Source organism: Acomys russatus, chromosome 21, assembly GCF_903995435.1.
Source record: "Acomys russatus chromosome 21, mAcoRus1.1, whole genome shotgun sequence".
NCBI classification, from domain to species: domain Eukaryota; kingdom Metazoa; phylum Chordata; class Mammalia; order Rodentia; family Muridae; genus Acomys; species Acomys russatus.
The window spans coordinates 39,078,169-39,100,245 of record NC_067157.1 but is presented as its reverse complement, the minus strand read 5'-3'; the positions used below and the strand labels follow the sequence as shown (position 1 = coordinate 39,100,245).

Here is a 22,077-nt window from a genome sequence, read left to right as displayed (position 1 = left end):
ACACTTTTAATATATCAAATTTAGGTCACAATATAATGGCTTTGTACAGAAAACAGAAATTGATTACATATGGAGCATCCGATATATTTAAAAAAAAACACTGAAAATCATCATGCTTGATCAGTCTGCAATAAAAACATTAAATAAGAATAAAGCAACTGAGTTACAGCTCACATGAACATGTCCATTGGTTGCTCATCTATCTGGTAGACATCAATATCTGAATTAAAAGACACACTTCTCTTTTTTGATATTAGATTTCAAAGACATGGAAATCACTAAGAACCCTCTCATCAACAGTTATCGTATAGCATCTGCCCACCACCCAGATTAACATGGTCCTCTGTTGTTGGACAAAAGTAAGATCTTGGGGAACTCAGCTATGTGGTTAGAGGGCTAAGTCTCCAGGGTGATGACATTAATGCAAGCTTCTTCAACTTCTCATTTTGTTATTCAGTGTCACAAGTTACAGTTTTTCCCTTTAAATGATATATTTAATACTTTTTAAAATATTTCTGGAGGGGGAGACCTGGTGGCACTCAGAGGAAGGACAACAGGTAGCCAAGAAAAGACTTGATACGCTATGAGCAGATACAGGGGGAGGTAATCCCCCTCAGGAACAGTCATAGGGGAGGGGAATAATGGGAAAATGGGGGGGGGGAGGAATGGGAGGATACAAGGGATGGGATAACCATTGAGATGTAACAAGAATAAATTAATAAAAATAAATAAATAAATAAATAAATAAAAGAATTAGCAAGAAAAAAAATATTTCATGCATGTATGCAATGTTTCTTGATCAGATCCCACCTCTACTTACCCTTCATACTTTCCTTTATGTGTGCAATTTTAAATGTGCATGTGTATCTATTCATATCTATACTTACTGATCTAAGATGTCTTACCCAAGGGACCAAGCATTTCGTCTCTCTGCCCTTCCTCAATATTACATTTAGCCAAACCATTAGTCTGTAATGTTAGTCCTGAATTCACTACACAGTCATTGCAGTAGTTGCAGTACTGTTGTGCTTGTGCTTGGTCACATAAATAGCAATTAGGATGATATTAGAAAGCATTGAAGTACTCAGGCAGGTTATGCAATTAGTTGACATTATCTCATCTAATCCTCACAATCACCCACATGGTGGGTATTCTTATTATTCATCTGTAATGAGACAAACAAACAAAACGGAAGCATTTGGCTTTGCAGAAGGGAATTAATTTGTCCAAAGTCAGAGAGTTGATAGATGAAAAAAACTGTAATTGAAACTCACTCTTACTCCTAAACATAATCACTTATCCCTTACACGAGCAATATAGTCCAACAGACACATAGTACCATTAATATTAATGAGTTAATATGTTGCATATAATTTCCCTATTAAATTATCAGCATAATTTGCTGAGAGCTCATGTTTATCATTAGCATTTTATATTCAACTATAAAGAAATGCTTTGTGAAACAGACATGTTATTTCAGAGCACAGTGAGCTGTAAGTTAGTCACAGTCTTCTGAGGAGAGCTCTGGGAAGAGATCTGAATTCAGTAGTTTCCCTGTAGTTCCTGGTGGATGCCTCTGAGCAGCCTCAAGAAGCTTTCCCACTTTCTGCTTTCTTCCAGGCTTAAGCAATGAGGAGACTAGACAGACGTAGAACAGAAGCTTGGAGTTCTACATCTTAAGGTAGAAAGGGTTTGTAGCGGCTGACAGTTCCAGAGGTGTAGTCCACAGGAAAAAGGCTTGGCAACAGGAGCAGGAAGCAGAAAGACATTTCATCACACAGAGAAAGAACAGGAAGTGGGGGTGAGACTAGAAACCCTCAATGATCACTCCCAGTCTCAATAGTAGTCTACCCCCAACAAGTTGTTACCACCTAAAGGCTACATAACTTCCAGGGCAACCAAAACTTGGAACCAAATGTTCAAGTACCTAAGCCGATGGGGGCATATCTCACATCACTAACCTAACTCGGGGTCAAGGGTGGGGCCTGGGAAGAAGGTAGGGACTGGAGCATCTCACATCACTATCCTAACTATGGGAGCATTTCTCATTCAAAGGTCCGCAGGGTCTTTGATTCCCTCACTCAGTTCCTGAAGGGACCCTACACCATGTATGAACATGCAGATTCCAGCTTGCCAGGATTATGCTGGATTATGTGCATAGGTAGATATTTCCTTACCTACCCTTGTTCAAATTAACTTAACTTGTAGTATTGCAAAAATCCTGCATGGATATAGAAGTGATCTGTTTGAACAAGGAATATACCATAGCATTTTTAAAAGGGGTATCTGCATGTGTGTGTCGGGGGATGCCTGTTCATGTGTGTGCATGTGCAAGTGGAGCCAGAGGTCAGCTCTGGGTGTCATTCCTTAGTAGCCATCTACCTAGCTTTGGAGACAAGTTCTCTCACTGGCCTGGGTCTCACCAATTAAGTTAGACTGGCTAGCCAGGGAGCCAAGAGGCATCAGCCTATGTCTGCCTCTCCAGTGCTGAAATAATAGGCGTTCTCCATCCTGCCTGGCTTTTTGAAGTGAGTTCTGGAGATGAAACTCAGATCCTTCTGCGTGTGCAAGAAGCACTTGACTGACTGAGCTCTGTCTCCACTCCTTGCACGTCTTTTAGCAAGAGTGAGGATGCACAAGAATATTACAGAAAAGGGATATGTCACGGTACGGCAGAGATGCTTTCATCAGACTGCTAATGTTGAAGAGCCAACTTTGCAAATCGGACCTCGTAAATCACTCGTGACCATGCTAAGGGCAATTGTAAATGGAAGGTGAGCAGAACGCACAAGCAGACACATGGCTGCCACACACAGAAAACCATTCTAATCTCTTTGGCCATGTTGATTCTATACTAATTAGGATTGAGACATGAAGATTTATGTTTGGCGCAAGTATTTATGAGCCCAAAGCCAATGTAGCTAATACCATTGAGTTTTATGAACTCAGAGCTAAAGACAGCTAGTCACTTACATTTATGAGATATGTGGTGAAAGGTTTGCAGTGCCTGGACAGGAAACCGTGGGGCTGAAATGCCTTGAGTGATTTTTGGCATTTGTATTGTAGACATTCCATGCTAGAGGGCTAGCAGGAGTGTAGACAAACATTCGCTCTGGTATTGGAAGGATTGCAAGGTGATCTAAAGTTGAGGCATGCTCTCAATGACTTAGTATTGCTATTCTGTTTCTAAGAATTTATGCCAATAATCACAGAGGCACATAAGATTTATCTATTGATACATTGCTATGACAATCAATAGACACAACCATATAAAGGAATATGAACTTATTGAAAATAGAGTGGCATGGGAAAATGTTTACAAAACATTTTGTTTAAGAACCCACTATTAAAACAGTATGCAGGCTGTTTCTGGTGCCGGGTCAAATGCAGCAAGCTGCCCTCACCTGTCACTCCAAGTAATGGCTAAAACCTGAACAGGACACAAAAAAGGCAGCTACCAGAGAAGCTCAGGAAGCTCACAGTGGCAGCGTCAGTGTGGGTAAGGAGCAGAGGAGAAGCTCCTAGGACTTGTAAATCTCCTTTGTTTCCCAGGTGTAAGCTAAGGGCACACTGACTCCAGGAACTGCACAGCAAGAGCTGAGCAGAAGCTCCACCAGGAAACCCTTCTTCTCCTTCTTCTCAGCCAGAGGACTAGCAAGACGTCCGTGTTCTAGAAATGGGGAGTCCACCTCCCTACTTCCACTGTAGCATAAGTATCTCTTCCTCTAGCCCGCTGGCCTCCCAATAAAAACCTTTCCTCTTTACTAATACAGAGGGAAAAACTGTCAAGAGAAAATAAGCACAGGGCAGGTTATGAACAAGGAAATAAGCACAGAGTAGGTTATGAATGAGGGATGTATTTTATCTCTTTTGTTGCTTTTTCACGGTGAAGGCACACCCAGTTGTGTGGACTACCGTCCCTTGAGATAGGGGAAGCAGGACACAGAGCACAGGACAGACACCCCTGGAAGGAGAAACTGAAGAATGTCAACAAACAAGTGCATAAGAACTGACATCAGTCCCAGGCACAAACAGGAAAAAAAAAAAAAAAAAAGACACAAAAGAAACATATTGGTGGCTTCAAAACCTGAAACGCCACCAAAGTCCCAGCTCCAGTCTCAGCTAACCTGATGCAAGCTCCTGTCAGACTCAAAAGTAGAACACACTAAAAACTCTACTGAAACCCAAATCTCCACGAAACAGGACATGAAACCAGAACCCAGATGGGATGAATCCTGCTAAAAACAAACCAACTACTTAACATTTCCATACGACTTTGAAATGGTCCAGCATCTCACACAAGTTTTTCAAAAGTTTAGGGTATTAAACCAAAAATCTTGATGTGTACAAGTAAACAGAAAAATAAGATACACACATTTTTTTTTAAATCAACAGATGCTAAATGAACACTAGTCCAGACATTGCTATAATGAGGCAAGGAATTTAAGGCAACTTTTTGGAAATATTCTTTAAGGTAAATGTGAACACTGTTGAAATGGATGACAAGGAGAAACGTATTGCCAGGCAACAGCAACGTAAAAAGGAACCAGATGGTCATGTCAGATCTAGAACATACATTATCTGTTCTGGATGAGCTTGTTGTCGACTTGACATAAACTAGAGTTATCTAGAAAGAGAAGCTGCAATGGGAAAATGTCCCCATCCAGATTGACTGCAGGCAAGTCTGTAGGGCATTTTCTTGATAGCGGATTGGTGCAGGCAGGCCCAGCTCACTGCAGGCAGTGTCACCCCCTCAGTCTTAGATGATATAAGAAAGTAGGCTGAGCAAGCCACAAGGAGCAAGGCAGTAAGCACATTCCTCCGTGCCCTCTGCTTCAAGTCCTGCCTCCTGGCTCCTACCCTAAGTTCCTGCCCTGACTTCTCTCAGTGACAGAGTGTGATCTGACAGTCATAAGATAAAATAAACCCTTTCTTACCCTAGTTGTTTTTGGTCATGGTACTTCAATCACAGCCATAGACACCTTGAATGAGACAACGTCCAATTTTTAAAAACTTAGTGGATGTGCTTAGTAGAGCACCGGGGGTGACAGAAGAGTCCGTACCTTTGAAGCTGGATCAATAGAAGGTATGCACAAAAAAAAAAAAAAAGAAAAGAAAAGAAAAAGAAAAAGAAATCTGAAAAAAGTGACAACTCATCAAACTGTGACACACTAACCAAAACCAGAGTCCCAGAGAAAGAGGTGAATGAAGAGGTATGGAAAGAATGTCCAAAGAAATAATGGTTTGAAACTTACCTAGCACTTTGGAGTCACAGACAGATGGATCTCTGTGAGTTCAAGGCCAGCCTGGTCTACATAGTGAGTTCCAGAACAGCAAAAGCTACATAGTGGAACCCTGTCTTTAAAATAAAATACCATTTGAGTCTTTCTGCTTCTGGGTTAACTCACTCATTATGATCCTTTCTAGTTCCATCCATTTGTCCACAAGTTTCAGGAATTCCTTGTTTTTAATAGCTGAGTAGTATTCCATAGTGTAAATGAACTACAGTTTCTTTATCCATTCTTCTACTGAGGGACACTTAGGCTGTTTCCATGTTCCGGGTATTATGAATAAGGCCACGATGAACATGGTTGAGCATATGTCCTTGTTGTGTGCTGGTGCATCTTCTGGGTATATTCCAAGGAGTGGAATAGCTAGGTCTTGGACACTAGCCCAAGGGACATGTCCCATAAAAGTCTTCACCTACCAGGAAATTGGGATAGATGTGAGAGGACATCCTATTGGGACTCTAGTTGAGACAAGTATGGGAGAATGGGGAAATAGAAGGATCCAGAGGGTCCTAGAAACCTACAAGAACATTATGATGGGCAGATCTGGGCCCAGGGGTTCTGCTCAAACTATGGCATCAGCCAAGGACAATACGTGCAGTAAACATCGAACCCCTACCCAGGTCTAGCCAATGGACAGGACACTCTCCACAGATGAGTAAAGAGTAGGGACTGACTTTCACTGAACTCTGGTGCTCCATATTTGACCACGTCCCCTTGATGGGGAGGCCCAGTGGCACTCAGAGGAAGGATAGCAGGCTACCAAGAAGAGACTTGAGACCCTATGATCATACACATATCCCCCTCAGTCACAGTCATAGTGGACAGGAGTAGGGTGAAAGTGGAAGGGAGGGAGGAATGAGAGAATACAAGTGATGGGATAACAATTGAGATGTAATATGAATGAATAAATAATAAAAAAGTGAAAAAATAATAAAATACCAACAAAAACCCTCCCAAACTGAGTGAAAAGAGTAAAAATAACAAAGGAATAAAAACTCAACAAGTGCAACTGCCACACAGTCCAGAAATCATGTCTTGTATATTTATGAGAAAGAAGCCTAATCATGACTATCCATTGCACCTTTATTCATACTAGGCTAGAGTAGAAACAATCCTGATGTGCTTTAATGTGTGAATGGTTAAACAGGCTTTGGTGCATCCATCAGCATAAAATATGAACAATTTGTATGAGCATCCAGACACTTACTGTGAATTAAATAAAGCAATTCTAAACAGCCAGCTATGTAAGGTTCTACTTAAAATGATGTTTAAAATACATGGATACAGAGAATAAATTTAAGATTGTCGCTGGTCAAGGATGGAATGGTAGAAAATGGTTACATTAGGTATCCTTGTGAGGATGGACAGGGGCCATACTCTAAATGTTTCAGTACCTGTCTCTTGGATGTAAGATGTTCCCTCTGGGAAATGGGTAAAGCCAATTACAAAGGACCCTCTGTCTTTCTTATAGTCATTGATAAACAGACAAAATAGAAGAAACCTCTACCTACTGAAAAGAACACAGATAGAAGTCACACACTCAGAGGGTAAAGGCTCTTGACTCCTGAGAATAGAAGCTTGATGTCCTGAGTTCAATCTCTGGGACTCACACAAAAACAGAACAAAAGAACACCACAAAGATGTCCACCAATCACCACATATGTGTCTTGGTACATGCACGCACAAACACCACACACACACACACACACACACACACACACACACACACACACGATAATAAAATTAAATAAAATTGACCAACTTTGGTACATTTAACAACAATGAACACGTTATTGATACAAGGCAGCACTCATGAATTTAACAACAATCCATTATGGTAAATGAATAAGAAATAGATTTAAAAACATACAGCAAGCCTTCTGCCTTGTTTCTAGGGAAAGGGAAAAATGTAGGAAAAGTGCACAAATACCACTGTAAAGCAAATTTTTGGCTGACAATTCAAGGGAATGTTTGACTATGGAGTAGCAAAAATACAAAGCCATGTTTTGGATAGTCAAAATAATAACAACAAATTTTTATGCATCCGTCAAAAGCTAGAAAAACTACACCAAAGAGTATTCAGTGTATGAAAACTAAAAATAAATTTATAGAGAACATAAACAGATATTGATCTTGTGTTTGTAATAATAGGCATATGACTGACAGGTAAATATTAAAATACTAATAGTACCTAAGTAACATTTAAATTGGAAACTAACTTATAAATAACATGTTGGGTTTTTTAAATCTGGCACACATATACATATGTGCATACAAGCATACACATATCCATAGTGTAACACTTTTGTGTATTTCTGTCAGCACGTAAATGTCCAAAATAAATAACATCTTGAAACACTAAGATGTAAAGAAATTAGGTATAACTAAGATGGAAACACCGTGTTCCTTATGGTTTCCTGTATTTTACAAATATTTCCCCTTTCAAGTTTTTTAAATTAAAAAGAAAAAAAGTGGTTTGTAGTCACAGATGTACAGGTTTTCTATATGACTACATACTGCTTTTGAAGTTAACATTTTCTGGGATATAAAAGATAAAGGAGGGCTGGCATGCCCCCTCCATCACCTCCCCCACCCCCTCCCCATCCCCTCCCCCACCCCCTCCCCCACCCACACACCCCCACCCTCCCCCCCACAGAATAAGTTCTACTGCACAATGGAGGTGTCAAAGGGTGTGTCATTATCAAACAGAGCCTTCTGAATACACTGGGATTCACTGCACTGCAGGAGAGCAGGAGAGGAATGAGCCCAGTAACAGGCTCCCACAGGCTGCACAGAGAAAGCCTTCCTAATAGAGAACCCCAGGCAGCCAGATTCTTCCCAGCCTAGTTGGAGCACAAGAACATCTGATTCAATGTGGAAAATTGTACTATTGTTCGCGCCTCCACAGAAACATGTGACATTTCAGGGCAACACAGAAAAACAGATGAAAACCCTCAAAAGCAGTTACCAGCTCTGCGAAATGTTATACCAGACAGAGGGGAATGGCAAGGGTGGGAACAGCAGTGACCTCAGCCTTTGGTCAGATGACTTTCTCTGATCTCAACACCATTCTCAGCTAAGGGAGGGAATGGGTAAAGAAATCAGCCACCATTTCCAGTCCCGTGACCTCCCTGTTCTATGTGGGATCCAAAAGAAGCTTGGAAAGAGAGAGGTGAGGAGAGAGACAGAGATGGGGGAGGGGGAGGGAAAGAGAAAGAGGAGGAGGGAGGGGAGGGAGGGGAAGTGGAGGAAGGAGGGAGGGAGGGAGAAAGGGAGGGAGGGAGAGAGGGAGATCCAAAGCAATGCAAAGGATTATCCTCCTGATTTTTCTAGATTAGGAAAAAAATTTACTGGATCCTTCAAGAGTTCACACATGTTGATTGTTCTGCAGAAACCACTGCAGTTACATCCTCTGTTTAATATCCAAAAGAATTAAGAACAGCGATATATCTAACTTTGTTCAGCAAGCAGTAATGAATCAGTGGCCTCTACAGGGCACCTGTAGCTGTGGCTGGCAAAAGTACACACCATAGCTACAGAACAGCATACAGAACACCAGGATATTTTGTTCTTGAGATCAAGAGATTAAACCATGGACTGCAGGCAAGTAGGTACTCGGTAAGTACATAAGCTAACATAAAGACTAACCCCAACGCAAAATGCAGTATACTTTAACATTTAACATTCTGCCTTTAACATTTACATAAATGTCAAAAGTTATCATCTCTAAAGCAAAATATATATACTCCAGGAACACTGGATGGATCATCTCCTGCTCTTTGAATAGCCCAAGATCTTCCATATTGGAGCCTCTATTATTCTGTTCCTTCTATGGTTTTCTTAAATTCTTTTTGCAGCAGATAGTAGAAAAGATAATGATAACAACAACAACAACAAAAAGTAAACAGATTCTCAATGCCTTCACAATATAAGACTTTGCCTTCGTCTTTTATAAAATTATGAAACTTCAGGTTTAAGAACATTTAACTAGGCTGGAGAGATGGCTCAGTGGTTAAGAGCACTGACTGCTCTTCTAGACATCCTGAGTTCAATTCCCAGCAACCATGTCGTGGCTCACAACCATCTATAGTGTAATCTAATGCCCTTTTCTGGCCTGCAGGTGTACATGCAGATGGAGTACTGTATACATAATAATAAATAAGTATTTTTTTTAAAGGAATGTTTAATTAGCTGGACATAGTGGCACATGCCTTTAATTCCAGCTCTGAGAAGATGGGGGCGGGGAGCAGTCCCCTTGAGTTCAAGGCCAGCCAGGGCTACACAGTGAGATGTTTGTCTCAAAAATAAAGCAAACAAATAAAAGAATGTTCAATTATAATATTAAAAAGGATTATCTATCGTGTTACCAGTGTCCTAAATATGAGAATGTAAGCAACAGCCCTAAAGTGAGGGCCTGGGAAGAAACTTCTTCCTGGCATGTTGTTAAGCATTCATTTCTCCAACTCTGGGACCAATAAGGCAACGTATTTGTTTATATCTTGGCTCAGCTGAAAATGGTCTCTGTCTGTCCTACAATTGTAATAACTAACATACCACTGAGGAATGGCACATAGTTTCCTCTTCTATTTTCAAGCTGTGGTGTTTTGCATGTTTTCACTATGTCACAGTTCAGGCACCTTAAGCATGTCTTGAAAGTATACAGAGTGACTATCTGTAGGCATTCCACATTAAGTTACAAAACAGTACAATCTGGTGCATCACTTATCAAACTAGGATACAGGCAGGCATCACCCTCTCGATGACCTTATTAAGATGCTAATTCTGGCTGCGAAGGCGGTGAATGGGGAACGTTGCCCCATAGGCTCACATGTTTGCATACTTGGTCCCCACTAGGTGACTGTGTTTTAGAAGGTTGTGGAAACTTTTCGAGATGACGCCTCCTTAGAGGAAATGAGTGAGCAAGGGTCATCCGTCAAATTCCTCTGTTCATCCTCTGCTTTGCGGCATCAGAAGCACTGTGACTCTCCGCTTTCTACTCTTGCCAACCTGCCTTCCCCTTCGTGACAGACTATACCCTCTTACACTGTGAGCCAAATTAAACTCTTTGTCCCTTAAATTCCTGTTTTGGAGGTATTTTGTCACAACAAGGGAAATAATTACTAACATAGAAGATATAAGCTCTAGAGTGGCACCTGGGGCAAGCTGGTCATGCAGATCTTAGCTCACACTTTGTGCAAGGGGGTGAAAGACAGCATTCTGCCAAAGCTTGAGTGAAAGGTCAGTGTGACAGTAGTGAGCAAGGCATGGCCTTAAGAAATAATAACTCTCGGGATGGTAACAAAACCCAGTGGATGAGAATACCAGACCTCATTTATTTATGTATCTTTTAGAAACTTGAATCCAACATCATTACTTATTTTGATAGCAAAATATCCAGTTCATGTTTTCAAGGAAGTTGATTCTGCCTCCACGGTTATACATCCTACTGTTCAAATCTAAATAATGTTTGGCTCAAACCACCTTTAAAATGGCTTTGCTGTTTTGGAAGGATGGTGGACAAACAAAGGATACGCATCAACCTTGTGGAAAGAGTTTATTTCCACCTTTCAGACATTCGCTAAGAACCTATTGCTCCATGCACTGCCATGGGGGGCTCATACAGCACAGTGCCTTCCGTGCAATTTATGCTGCTCTTTCTTTGTTTTAATTATATTTGAGAATAATTACTATGTAGGTTGAAGAAGAATTGTGCAGCTACTGAATACAGGGAGGAATCCAGATTGTCTGAAGAAAATTCAACAGTAATGTCTACGGCTGTGAGAATTTCTGACCGGTTGGTTTAAATTTCTTTCCAGTTCTTTTACAAGTAAGAGCAGTCCTCCTGGCTGAGTGCGTTGTACAGCAACAGTTTATGAGATAGTTCACAGCAAAGAAAAGGCCTGGTCTTCTCTAAGTCGCTTGGTCTGTGCACAGTCTCCCACTGTCCAGTGCTACATGTAAGCACACCACACATGAGGAAGCAGGTGACGTCCAATGTTTCCGTGAAATCCAAAATGAAACAGTTATCTAATATGCATAAATGGCTAGCTGAATCTCTGCATTCAGCTGTGAGGCTGCTTTCTCTCAGCCAGAGGCTTTGCAGCCGAGAATTTCTTTTTCTATTGCTACTAGTTTAAGGGCCTAAACTATGTAAGTTTATTATTATTTTACAGCTCTGGAGGTCAGAAGTCCAAAACAGGGTTCACCAAGATAAAACTCAGACGCCAGCAGGACTTTATGCCCTCCAGATACACTAGGGGAAAATCTATTTATTTATTTTTGGTTTTTTTTGGGGGGGGAATCTAATTCCTTGCCCCTTCCTATGCTGAAGGGCCCCTTCCTCATCTTCACAGCCAGTAGTGTTGCCACTCCTGTCACTTACTCCCAACGTCACATCCTCCTCGTTTTGAGTCTTCTCCCATTTTGTTCTTCTGCCATTAAGGGGGGCTCATGAGTACACCAAACCCAGTTATTTTATTCTGCATCTCCTAGAGCAATAAAATTCAGTGTTCATCAGTCATATTCCACCTGCAGCCGTAATTGCCCTCTTTGCCTGGTAATTTAACATAGTTACAGATTCTGGGCTTTAAGAAGTGGAAGTCATTGGGTCCCATGACTCTCCCTCCCATGTCAAGGTGCTCTTTTCCCACTTACTAACTTGCCTTCTCCAACAGAACTCTCGTTTCACGACAGTGTTTCCACACTAAGAAAAGCAGTTCTCGGGCAGTAACCATCTAAGGGGACTGCTAACAACAAGCTGTCTTTCAGCTTTTGACCGTAAGCTCTGAATCTGCTAGAATGACTCTCTGACCCAGAGAAAGCTTTGAACTGGACCAACATAGCCACCACCGCCACCGCCACCGCCACCACCACCACATAGCCAGCTGTGCCTGGATACATGAGCCTGAGTTCCCTGACTCCCCTTCAAATAATCTGATGTGGCCCAACTAGAACGCAACTATGGCCATCAGCACTAGTGTCCTCACTTGCTATTGAAACTGTGAAGAAAAAAAAAAAAAAAAAAAAAGCAAAAGCCGTCTTTGAAAAATGCCTACAACCCTTAAAGTTGCCCAAGATACTAGTAAATAAAGTATATTCACTGTCATTTAAACACAGATAGGGATGTAAAAACGGGCAATGGTCGTTAGGGTCCTCTTTCCATGCCATCACAGGGGTTTGACAGGCTGGCTGTTTGAACAGCAGTACAACGCTTCAAGGACTCTCAGCCTCTAATAGAAGAATAACACTATGCATGCTTTTGGATGATAGGTCAGATGTAGCTTCTCTTAGGAACGACTGTTAAAGTGTAATTACTCTAACCAGGAGCCACAGAATGTGAGAAGTTAGGATCATCAGATTAAGGCTCCAGATAAAGCAGAGGGATTAAACATAAATGTGAAACAAAGTGTTAAACCTGAATTTAATACTGGGCTACCAAAAAACAAAACGAAGCCTGTACAGTTAAGTGCTATTAAAAATGAACAAGTCCAACCACTGAATACCAAAATAGAAAGAGCATGGCAGCCTATCAATGTTTCAAGTCACTGGAAGGTTAGTAGGAGGGAGAATGTTTCTTGTGAGCCTTGTTTTCTAACCCATAATAAGCAACACCAATGCAAAACTACACACATAGTTATAAAACAACATACAGAATGACAAGATATTTTGTTCTTGTTAAGCCATGGACTGCAGGCAAGTAGGTACCTCTCTCACCCAGCAAGCTGCTTCTCTGCTCCCCTACAAGAACCATGCAAGGCAAGGGCACAGAGGGACAGTGTTCATAAAAGCTGCGACTCCATCTTTGGCCACTCTCAAACAGGCCAACTCAAAAGACGGGCTGACTGGGGAGTGAGAGAAGGCCTTGACTCAAAGGGAGTTCTGCTCACATTGCACCCTAAAGGATTCTGGGAAACCTATGCACATATTTTTAATAGCACATGAGCATCATTAACTTAAGCTCTTAAGAAGGCATAGTTCTTGGTGCCTTGTGTCTGCTCTAAAAGCTTTCTATACATAATTGTCAGAGCCTTGGGGCTGCTGAATATGAGTGACTGTGCCAACATCTGCTGTACAACATCTGGCCAAGTCAGTCTCACTGACTAGCAGATCGGCCCTTCCAGGAAAGCAATCCTGGAGATAGCCATCTTCCTGAAAGTTAAAAGGAACTGAGAGAAAAGCCTTATTATGAGCTCCTCCTCAGGTAGACAAACAACAGGAGAAAGTAACACTGGCCAGGAATTCATATGCTCAGCAGTAAGTTACTTCTAAGAAGGAGTTGAAAAGCCCAACTCAGGCAACATGGCAGCCTTGTGTCTAGAGACAGCTGGAGAAAGGGGAGCCTATCCTATACTGCACACAGAAGGTCTTTTGAAAACATCTAGCTGCATTTCTTTAGACATCTTATACCTCTGGAAAGATCTTCAATTTGTCAAAATGGAGGGTCAACAAAATCGGTGCCAACCATGTGGGTGTGCCAGCCATATGTATAATCTCAGACAGTCCTAGCATTGCAGGAGTTGGTTGTATATTTTTCTTCTGTAACCTTTTAACTGCTTTTGTTTCCACACATTGTCCATATTTGATAGCCTTTTAGTGCGTTTGTGACTTGGTCACTTTTCACTCAGGTGTTCCAGGTGTACCTTATGTCATTACCGGGCACCGTGCCCACCCTCTGACCACCTACAGGAATACTTTCAGTACCCGAAGTATAAAAGCTTAAAGATAATTATAGTCGTCTGCTCCTGTTTAAAACTATTGTGTGTCAACAGAACAGATGATTATGCAAACTGCAAACTTTCACTTTGGGAGGCTGGAAGTTTGATGCAAGCCAACTGGAGCCCCACTGTGAACTGCTCTCTTGGTGTTTCTAGAGGAAAGGTTATAAACAGACTGTTAATAATGGGCAGAAGGGCATGTGCAAAGGTTTTATTGGATAATTTCTCTCCCTCGGATGGAGTTGTGTTTGGGTGCTTCTAAGCCATCTTCCATGGAACCAGACAATACTAAGACTCCTTGAGTGCTGCAAGTTTACCTTGGCAGGTGACTCTGGGAAACACTTCAGTGGAGAACGAACCTGAGAGCGCTCCTGATCAAGGCCACCAGACGCTTTTGGTGGTGGAATCCTCTTCCCATGTCATTTCTTAGAAGCAGGCCTGTGCCCATTTGGTTGTGCCCCCATGTCTTCCCCTACCTACCAGGTAAAGGTGAGAGGGGCATGCAGGCCTTCATCATAGGAGCCCAGCATTGCTTTTGGTGACGTTGGAGTGCACGCGTTGGTACTGTAGTCAGACACACACACACACACACACACACACACACACACACACACACACACACACACACACACACACACACAACACACAGCGTGCAGGCTGGACGGTGGAAGAACAGGACAGCCAACGGCCTTACCAGATCTATGAAGGTCAGGAACTTCCAGCTCCCCCCGTAGGTCTGATGCGAGGGCATTTCGATGGCCTTGTAGTTGCACAGAATGGAGCAATAGGACAGCAGGATGGCTACCCGCAGTACCTGGCAGGGGACAAGCGCCATGTTCGCGCGGCCTGGCCCAGCCTGACTGCTTGGGAGGCGAACGGACTGGTTGGCGGTGCCGGGCGCCGTGGGAACCGGGGGCGCGGCGCGGCGCGGCGCGGCGCGGCGCGGCAAGGGGCGGAGCACGGGAGGCGGGGCGCGTCCCGGGGGACGGACGCTGCCGCGAGCGCACCGGCAACCTGCGCGGGCGGGGCGGGAGTGCGGAGGACGAAGGCGGGCGGGCGGGCTGGCGGCTTGGTGTCATCTCTGGCGTCATCTACGTCATTCTGCAGCTGCGTTCGCGGCCCGGGCCTGGCGCCCCCTAGGCGGTCCACGAGGTCCGCCCCCGGCCGGTATAATGAGAACGCCGCCCGGGAGACCGAGGGCCAGACGGGAAGAACCGGACAGTACTCCGCATCCAGGCGGCAGCAGGTGCTGGCTGGAGAGATGCTCGCTGCCATGACACCCGCTGGGGTCAGAGCGAGTAAACCTACACGCAGCTCCCCCCCCCACACACACACACAACCATTAGTTAGGATTCAGTTGAGGATTTAACGCTGATGCGCATTTATGACGGTGAAACCCCTTATAAATTCCATAAAGTTTTATTTATCAATATGTAAAAAAAAATAAAACATGAGCTTTGAACACATTCTTTTAAAAAGGTTTTTTTTTGTTGTTTTTTGTTTGTTTATTTTTCGTGTGTGTGTGTGTGTGTGTGCGTGTGTGTGTGTGTGTGTGTGTGTGTGTGTGTGTGTGTGTGTACCTGTACCACAGGACAAGTGTGGAGGCTAGAGGACAGCTGGTGTATTCGCTCATTCCACAATGTGGGGCCCCGAACTCAAGCCATGAGGCTTAACAGCAAGCGCCCTTACCAGTTGTGCTAGTTCACTGATCAGGGCAAGTTTTATAAATAGAAATCTGTGATGAGTGCCACTACTGCTGTGAGACTACATTCCGTTTGAAAGCCAAACCACCCAGAGGATGTAAATCTCACCCACGCATGTGTGATTTAATACAAGTCTTTCAGGGTTAAAATTCCTTTTGCACTTCGACATTCCCCCGCCCCCCCCCCCTTATAGTACGGTACCAGACCTCAATGGGAGCAACGTAAATCTAAACTGGATTCCCTCAGCCTTCCAGTAAATGTGGTCACAGAGAAGTTGCAACAGTCTGCGGGCAGAGAAGGGTTTTTAAAAATATTTTTTAAAAATCATGATCATGTTTCAACCAACCAGATAAAGGATCCGGTTATGAGAAGACCACATAGGTATTTCCTGTGGATCCATTCAAAACAGGTGTCCTCCTCAAATAGTCTCTGAGTCAGAGGGTGTTGGGGGAAGGTGGCAGGGCAAGCATAGTCTCAGAGGCAGAAAGAAGCAAGCAAGTCTGGCTTGTACTCCTGAAGTTTTTCAATCAAACAGAGAAAAGAGCCACTAGGTCTTTTTTAATTGTCATAAATATGCTGAAAGAAACTGAAGCCACAAGATGATATTACTAGCATAAAAACATTCTCCACTCAGAATTTGGATGCTCATCTTCATGTTAGAGCCAGGTGTGTGTGTGTGTGTGTGTGTGTGTGTGTGTGTGTGTGTGTGTGTGTGAGAGAGAGAGAGAGAGAGAGAGAGAGAGAGAGAGAGAGAGAGATGCCTTGCTGAATGTTCATATGATTGCAAGAAAATTTGAATTTATTGAAGACCTGTCAATCTCACCCAGGTCTTAATGAAGATTTGTAAAGTGGTGTGATATTTCTAAGTTGCATACAACCCTCTTACTTTATATTTTAGAAAGTAGTTCATAAGATGTCTTCTCCCCCGTAATTATAAACTAAAGTGTTATTTTTAATAAAGCTGTTTAAAAGTTTGCTGTGGACAATTTTTAAATAAACACTATGACATCAAGTCAAGGGTTCTGCTGTTTTTTCCCCCAGAGGGGTATTTTGAAGCTATTTTAACAGGTTTACCTTCATTATCTTGATTTGCTAATCATGGTGAGATGACTTTATGTTTTTAATAATGAAACATTTTGCATAAACCTTGTCTTAAATCATGTTTTATAAGAATGCCAGGCTCTGGTTTTTGAGACTCTTGATCATAGTTTCTTACCATGTTTGGGATTCTCACTCTGCATCTTAGTTCATATCCTAGTCATGGTTTACAGGGATTCTCCATCAGGCTATAGTAATCTGATTATTCATTGTATTTTCAACGTATCAGGGGTGGTATGGCATGGATTTTAAACTTCACTCAAAATGCGGTTCCTCCTATGAAGCCGATTATTCACTGGTATTTACATGATTCCACTTGGATTTCAAGAGTGCCAGGCTCACTGCATGGAAGAAATGTCAGAGTGTCACATTATTCCCTTTTTTACCTCCTGCACAACTACTGAGGTGAAAGGAGGAAAACCAGCCTTGCCCACTTGGTTTCATGAGTGCAGTAAACAAAGAGAGACAACCAGAGAAAACGGCAGTGCTGTCTCTTAGTTTCCAGTTACCTTAGAGTTTTCAATGTGAGACCCGAAGGTACTGTTCTGTAAGTACTTCTGAAAACTGGCACAATCTCTTTCTGTGTGTGTGTGTGTGTGTGTGTGTGTGTGTGTGTGTGTGTGTGTGTGTTTATTTGCGCCTGTGTGCATGTGTGTATTTGTGCCTGTGCATGTGTGTGTGTGCCTGTGTGCCTCTGTGCGTGTGTGTGTGCCTCTGCATGTGTGTGTGCATGTGTGCCTGTGTGCCTCTGTGAGTGTGTGTGTGCCTCTGCATGTGTGTGTGCATGTGTGCCTGTGTGCCTCTGTGCGTGTGTGTGTGCCTCTGCATGTGTGTGTGCATGTGTGCCTGTGTGCGTGTCAGCCTGTGTGTGTGTGTGTGTGTGTGTGTGTGTGTGATGATTATACTACATGCTAATTTTGGAAATGGCAGGATCCACGGTGTCTCCCTTATGTTCTGTTCTAAGAAGCCACTTACCTAGAGGTCTTGCTTTGTTTTGAAACCCAAGATGAAAGTCCAGCAACAGGTCCTTACAATAATTAATGATCATGCATATTTTGGACTCTGAATTAGCATTAAATAAGCATTTTCTGACAGTTTTTTTAATGTTTAAACAAGTCATCTACTCCTTCATATTTATACATACCATATAGGTAAAAGTTAAGAGGCTCGGGCATGACAGAAATTCTCTCAATGTGAACAACAGCGATCAAATGTCTAAAAATTAGAGATTGATATTATCATAAATCAGAAGCTCAGTCAGGGATTATGCCATATGTCTCACTTTAAAAAATAGGAAATCCAAGGAGTGGAATAGCTTGGTCTTGAAGAAGCTCTATTCCCAGTTTTCTGAGAACCCAGAAGATGCTCCAGCACACAATAAGGACATATGCTCAACCATGTTCATAGCAGCCTTATTCATAATAGCCAGAACCTGGAAACAGCCTAAGTGTCCCTCATGAGAAGAATGGATAAAGAAACTGTGGTACATTTACACTATGGAATACTACTCAGCTATTAAAAAGAAGGAAATCCTGAAATTTGTGGACAAATGGAGGGAACTAGAAATGATCATAATGAGTGAGTTAACCGAGAAGCAAAGAGACTCAAATGGTATATACTCACTTATAATTGAACACTAGCCCAAGGGGCTGGTCCTATGAAAGTCTTCACTTACCAGGAAATTGGGATAGATGTGAGGACATCCTATTGGAACTCTAGGTGAGACAAGTATGGGAGAATGGGGAAATAGAAGGATCCAGAGCATCCTAGAAACCTATAAGAACATTATAATGGACAGATCTGGGCACAGGGGTTTTGCTCAAACTATGGCACCAATCAAGAACAATACGTGCAGCAAACATCAAACCCCTACCCAGATCTAGCCAATGGACAGGACATTCTCCACAGTTGAGTGGAGAGTGGGGTATGACTTTCACACGTACTCTGGTGCCCCATATTTGACCACATCCCCTTGATGGGGAGGCCTGGTGGCACTCAGAGGAAGGATAGCAGGCTACCAAGAAGAGACTTGATACCCTATGATCATATAGAGGAGGAGGAGGTCCCCCTCAGTCACAGACATAGGGGAGGGGAATAGGGGGAAAGCAGGAGGGAGGGAGGAACGAGAAGATACAAGGGATAGGATAATAATTTAGATGTAATATGAATAAATTAATAAAAATATAATAAAAAAGAAGAAAATAGGAAATCATTTCACCATGGTTAACAAATATCAAGATAATAAAAACAAGCCTATTAAAAGAGGTTTAAAACACTCCTTCGAAAACAAAACAACAAAATACTTGTTTGAATGTTCTATTTGCCCAAAAGAAAACTGCCAATGACAAAATTTGAAATATTTGATATACAACTTTTTCCCTCATTATAAAAGTATCATATTTACAATATTACAATTATAAAAAATATAAACTATAACCACTGAATATTTTTACTTCTCCCTGCCACTCTTTACAAAACCAACAGTCAACTGGATGTGACATAATCTATATAAAAATTTGCATCCTAAACAATACCTTTCATTCATTTATTCATTCATTCATTTACTTATTTATTTATTTATATTATTTTTTAGATCTTCTGGGCAGTGTTTATCTGTGTAGCCCTAGCTGTCCTGGAACTCACTCTATAGACCAGGCTGGCCTTGAACTAATAGAGATCCACCTGGCTCTTACTCCCAAGAGCTTAGATTAAAAGTGTAGGCCATCATCTTCCTATTAACACTAATTAAAACTTTCTCTAATTTAAAATATGTAAGAAGTCATAAAAGCAAAACTAAAATAAATCATATTTAATAATTACATGGCACCACATCATATGGTCATTTCATGTCTGGTCTAGATTTTCCCCCAGTTTGGGATGTCTAGAAACTCCCAATATTTTAAGTACGATTAATGCAGTCTGTAGAAGGTCTGCACTTTCAACTGGAAAATCCAGTTTTTAAGGCTATTTACAGCTTAAAACCAACTAAGAAGCGGTGCTTTTATAACCTAACATGTACACTTATTTTCTTTAATTTCATTTTGTAGGTGTGTGTGTGTATGTGTATAAATGCCAAGGAGGTAAGAGAGAACACTAGATGCCCTGGAGCTGGAGATACAAGAAGTTGTGAGCGGCCCAACACGAGCAATGGGAACTGAACTCAGACCCTCTGTAAAAGCAGTATGAACTGGTAAGTACTGAGCCATCTCTTCAGTGCACACGCACCTGTGCATGCATGTTAGCATGAATTGAGGTGTCAAGAAGACTACTTCTGCCCCGGCGGTCAACTGGAAAAAGTGGAGAAAAAGGAAGTAAGCCAAAATAAAATGTACTCTTTTCCTACGTTTGAAGCTAAATATAGTGTTTGTAAAAGACCCGAATACAAACATGAAGGCCCAATGCACTTAATTAATCATATTTTTTTCCTACTAAGCTGTAAGAGTTTTTCCCCAGTTATGAGCCAAATGAACATTGAGTACTGTGAAGGGCATGGCAGCAGGCTGTGAGGTACGCTCAGCAATTAGGAACTCCACACAAGATTTGCCTTTCACAAATGCTCAGCTTATTCACACAAACATCCCGTCCAATACCATGCTATTATAAAAATTATGGTAGGTCTCATTTGTAAACAGACATCTCAACAAACGGGAACCCTAGGGCAGGAAATGCTGCAGGCTTCACTGGGGAATCCTCTCTCAAGAGAGCACTTAGGGAGCAAGTTCAGTGCTTTAGCTGTGGCAAGCAAAGCAGATGACACTGCTGGGAGTTCCAGAAGGTCCTTAAGAGCATCAGATGGCGACATGTGTGAACTCAGGAGCGGTGCCAGAAACTCAGTGGTTGCTGGAGCCAAAATCACCCAGTGGTCAATCTCAAAGCCCCTTGGCTGATGGGGATTAGTGCAGAGGCCTGAGATGCTGTGCCTAGGGAGCAAAACAGAGCCAGCCTAAGGGGTAGCCTCCAAAATTCCACTTATTTTTGTATTGTTCCAGTACGCCTTAGGTTTGTACTATCAGGGCTTAAGGCTTAGGGTTGATTCATTAACATATCGGGGCCACTCTGGGGTTGGTTTCTCAACACATCAGAGCCTGCTTTGAGCTTGGTTCATATCAGAGCTGGTTTCTGCCTGGCTCCTTTACACATCTTACAAGTGTTATATTAATCCAGATCACACAAACCGGTTTTCAGGTGATGCAAATCACTTTTCAAGCAACACAAAATGGTTTTGCTTATGTTCTTAATAAGCACCAGTGCTTGCACTGCTGCTGCTGGCTAGAGCAGACTTGCTGACCTACAGATGGGCTGTTTGCTGTCAAGAAGGCATGAGATTTCTAAAGGCCAAGAACTCCTTGGAGAACTGTTTCAACACTTTAGAAAAAAACAGTGTGTGGGCTAATTATGAGTCACTGGATGCCTTCGTGGGGGTTGGAAACTTCCCCCTCACTCAGTGGCCAGTGCTTCCGACTCCACTGGAAATGCCACACATATACACATCCATTTCCCAGGTCTTTTAGAGAGCCTTGGTATTTAAGGCCATGGCATCTCACAGTGACTTGAGACTTCGGAGGTAGACTTCCTGTTCTCATCCACCCATGTGGATGGCTTACTGGTGACCCAGATTACACATGCATTGACTGCATTGTTTCCTCCTCAAAAAGAACTGTCCTCTTTGTAGTATTCATAAATTCTACCCGCCATGTTAGAGGCAGACAGAAAGATTCTGAGGACTCCAGAGTGCATGTCTCTTAAGCTACAGTATCGCTAGAGACATGGTGAGGTGAGGGTCAGATTTATACCACCAGAAATGTGTTCAGGGAAGACACAGCTGTTAGAATGTACAAATTTATAAGCTCCTTAGGTGGATGATGATGACTGGTAAGAGAGATCTCTTGAAGTATTCTAGAGTGAGTGCTCTGCTAGCTAAACACCCTGCCCATGAGTGTCACAGAAATCACAGTTTTATTTCATCATGTGAAGTATATAAGAACTTGAGACCAGAACTGTCACTCAGCTGTTCTCAGTAGTCAACTAGATTATATCTGGAATGAACTACAATCCAGAAATGGAGGGCACATGTTATCCAGATCTTGAGGCAGGAAGAGACAGGCTTTTGATCCGGATCTTCAGGTCGGATGACACATGTTTTTGGTTCAGATCCATACATGCCTTTAATCCAGATCTTGAGGCATAGTGGCCCTGCTTATAAAAATCTATAATGAAAAGGAATTTTTAAAAATCTTAGGTTCAGCCAGACATGGTGGCACATGCCTTTAA

At 42.3% G+C, this 22,077-nt stretch overlaps 1 protein-coding gene across 2 annotated transcripts in view; it reads right to left on the bottom strand.

Moving 5' to 3' along the window:
• Aig1 (androgen induced 1) overlaps positions 1 to 14,894 on the bottom strand; it is a 222,937-nt gene extending 208,043 nt beyond the window's left edge. For both annotated transcript variants that reach the window (XM_051164635.1, XM_051164636.1), the window contains exon 1: positions 14,700 to 14,894. In XM_051164635.1, the coding sequence (XP_051020592.1) occupies positions 14,700 to 14,840 (141 nt within the window). In that variant the 5' untranslated portion in view covers positions 14,841 to 14,894. The remainder of the gene's footprint in view (positions 1 to 14,699) is intronic.
• Between the last annotated feature and the right edge of the window lie 7,183 nt (positions 14,895 to 22,077).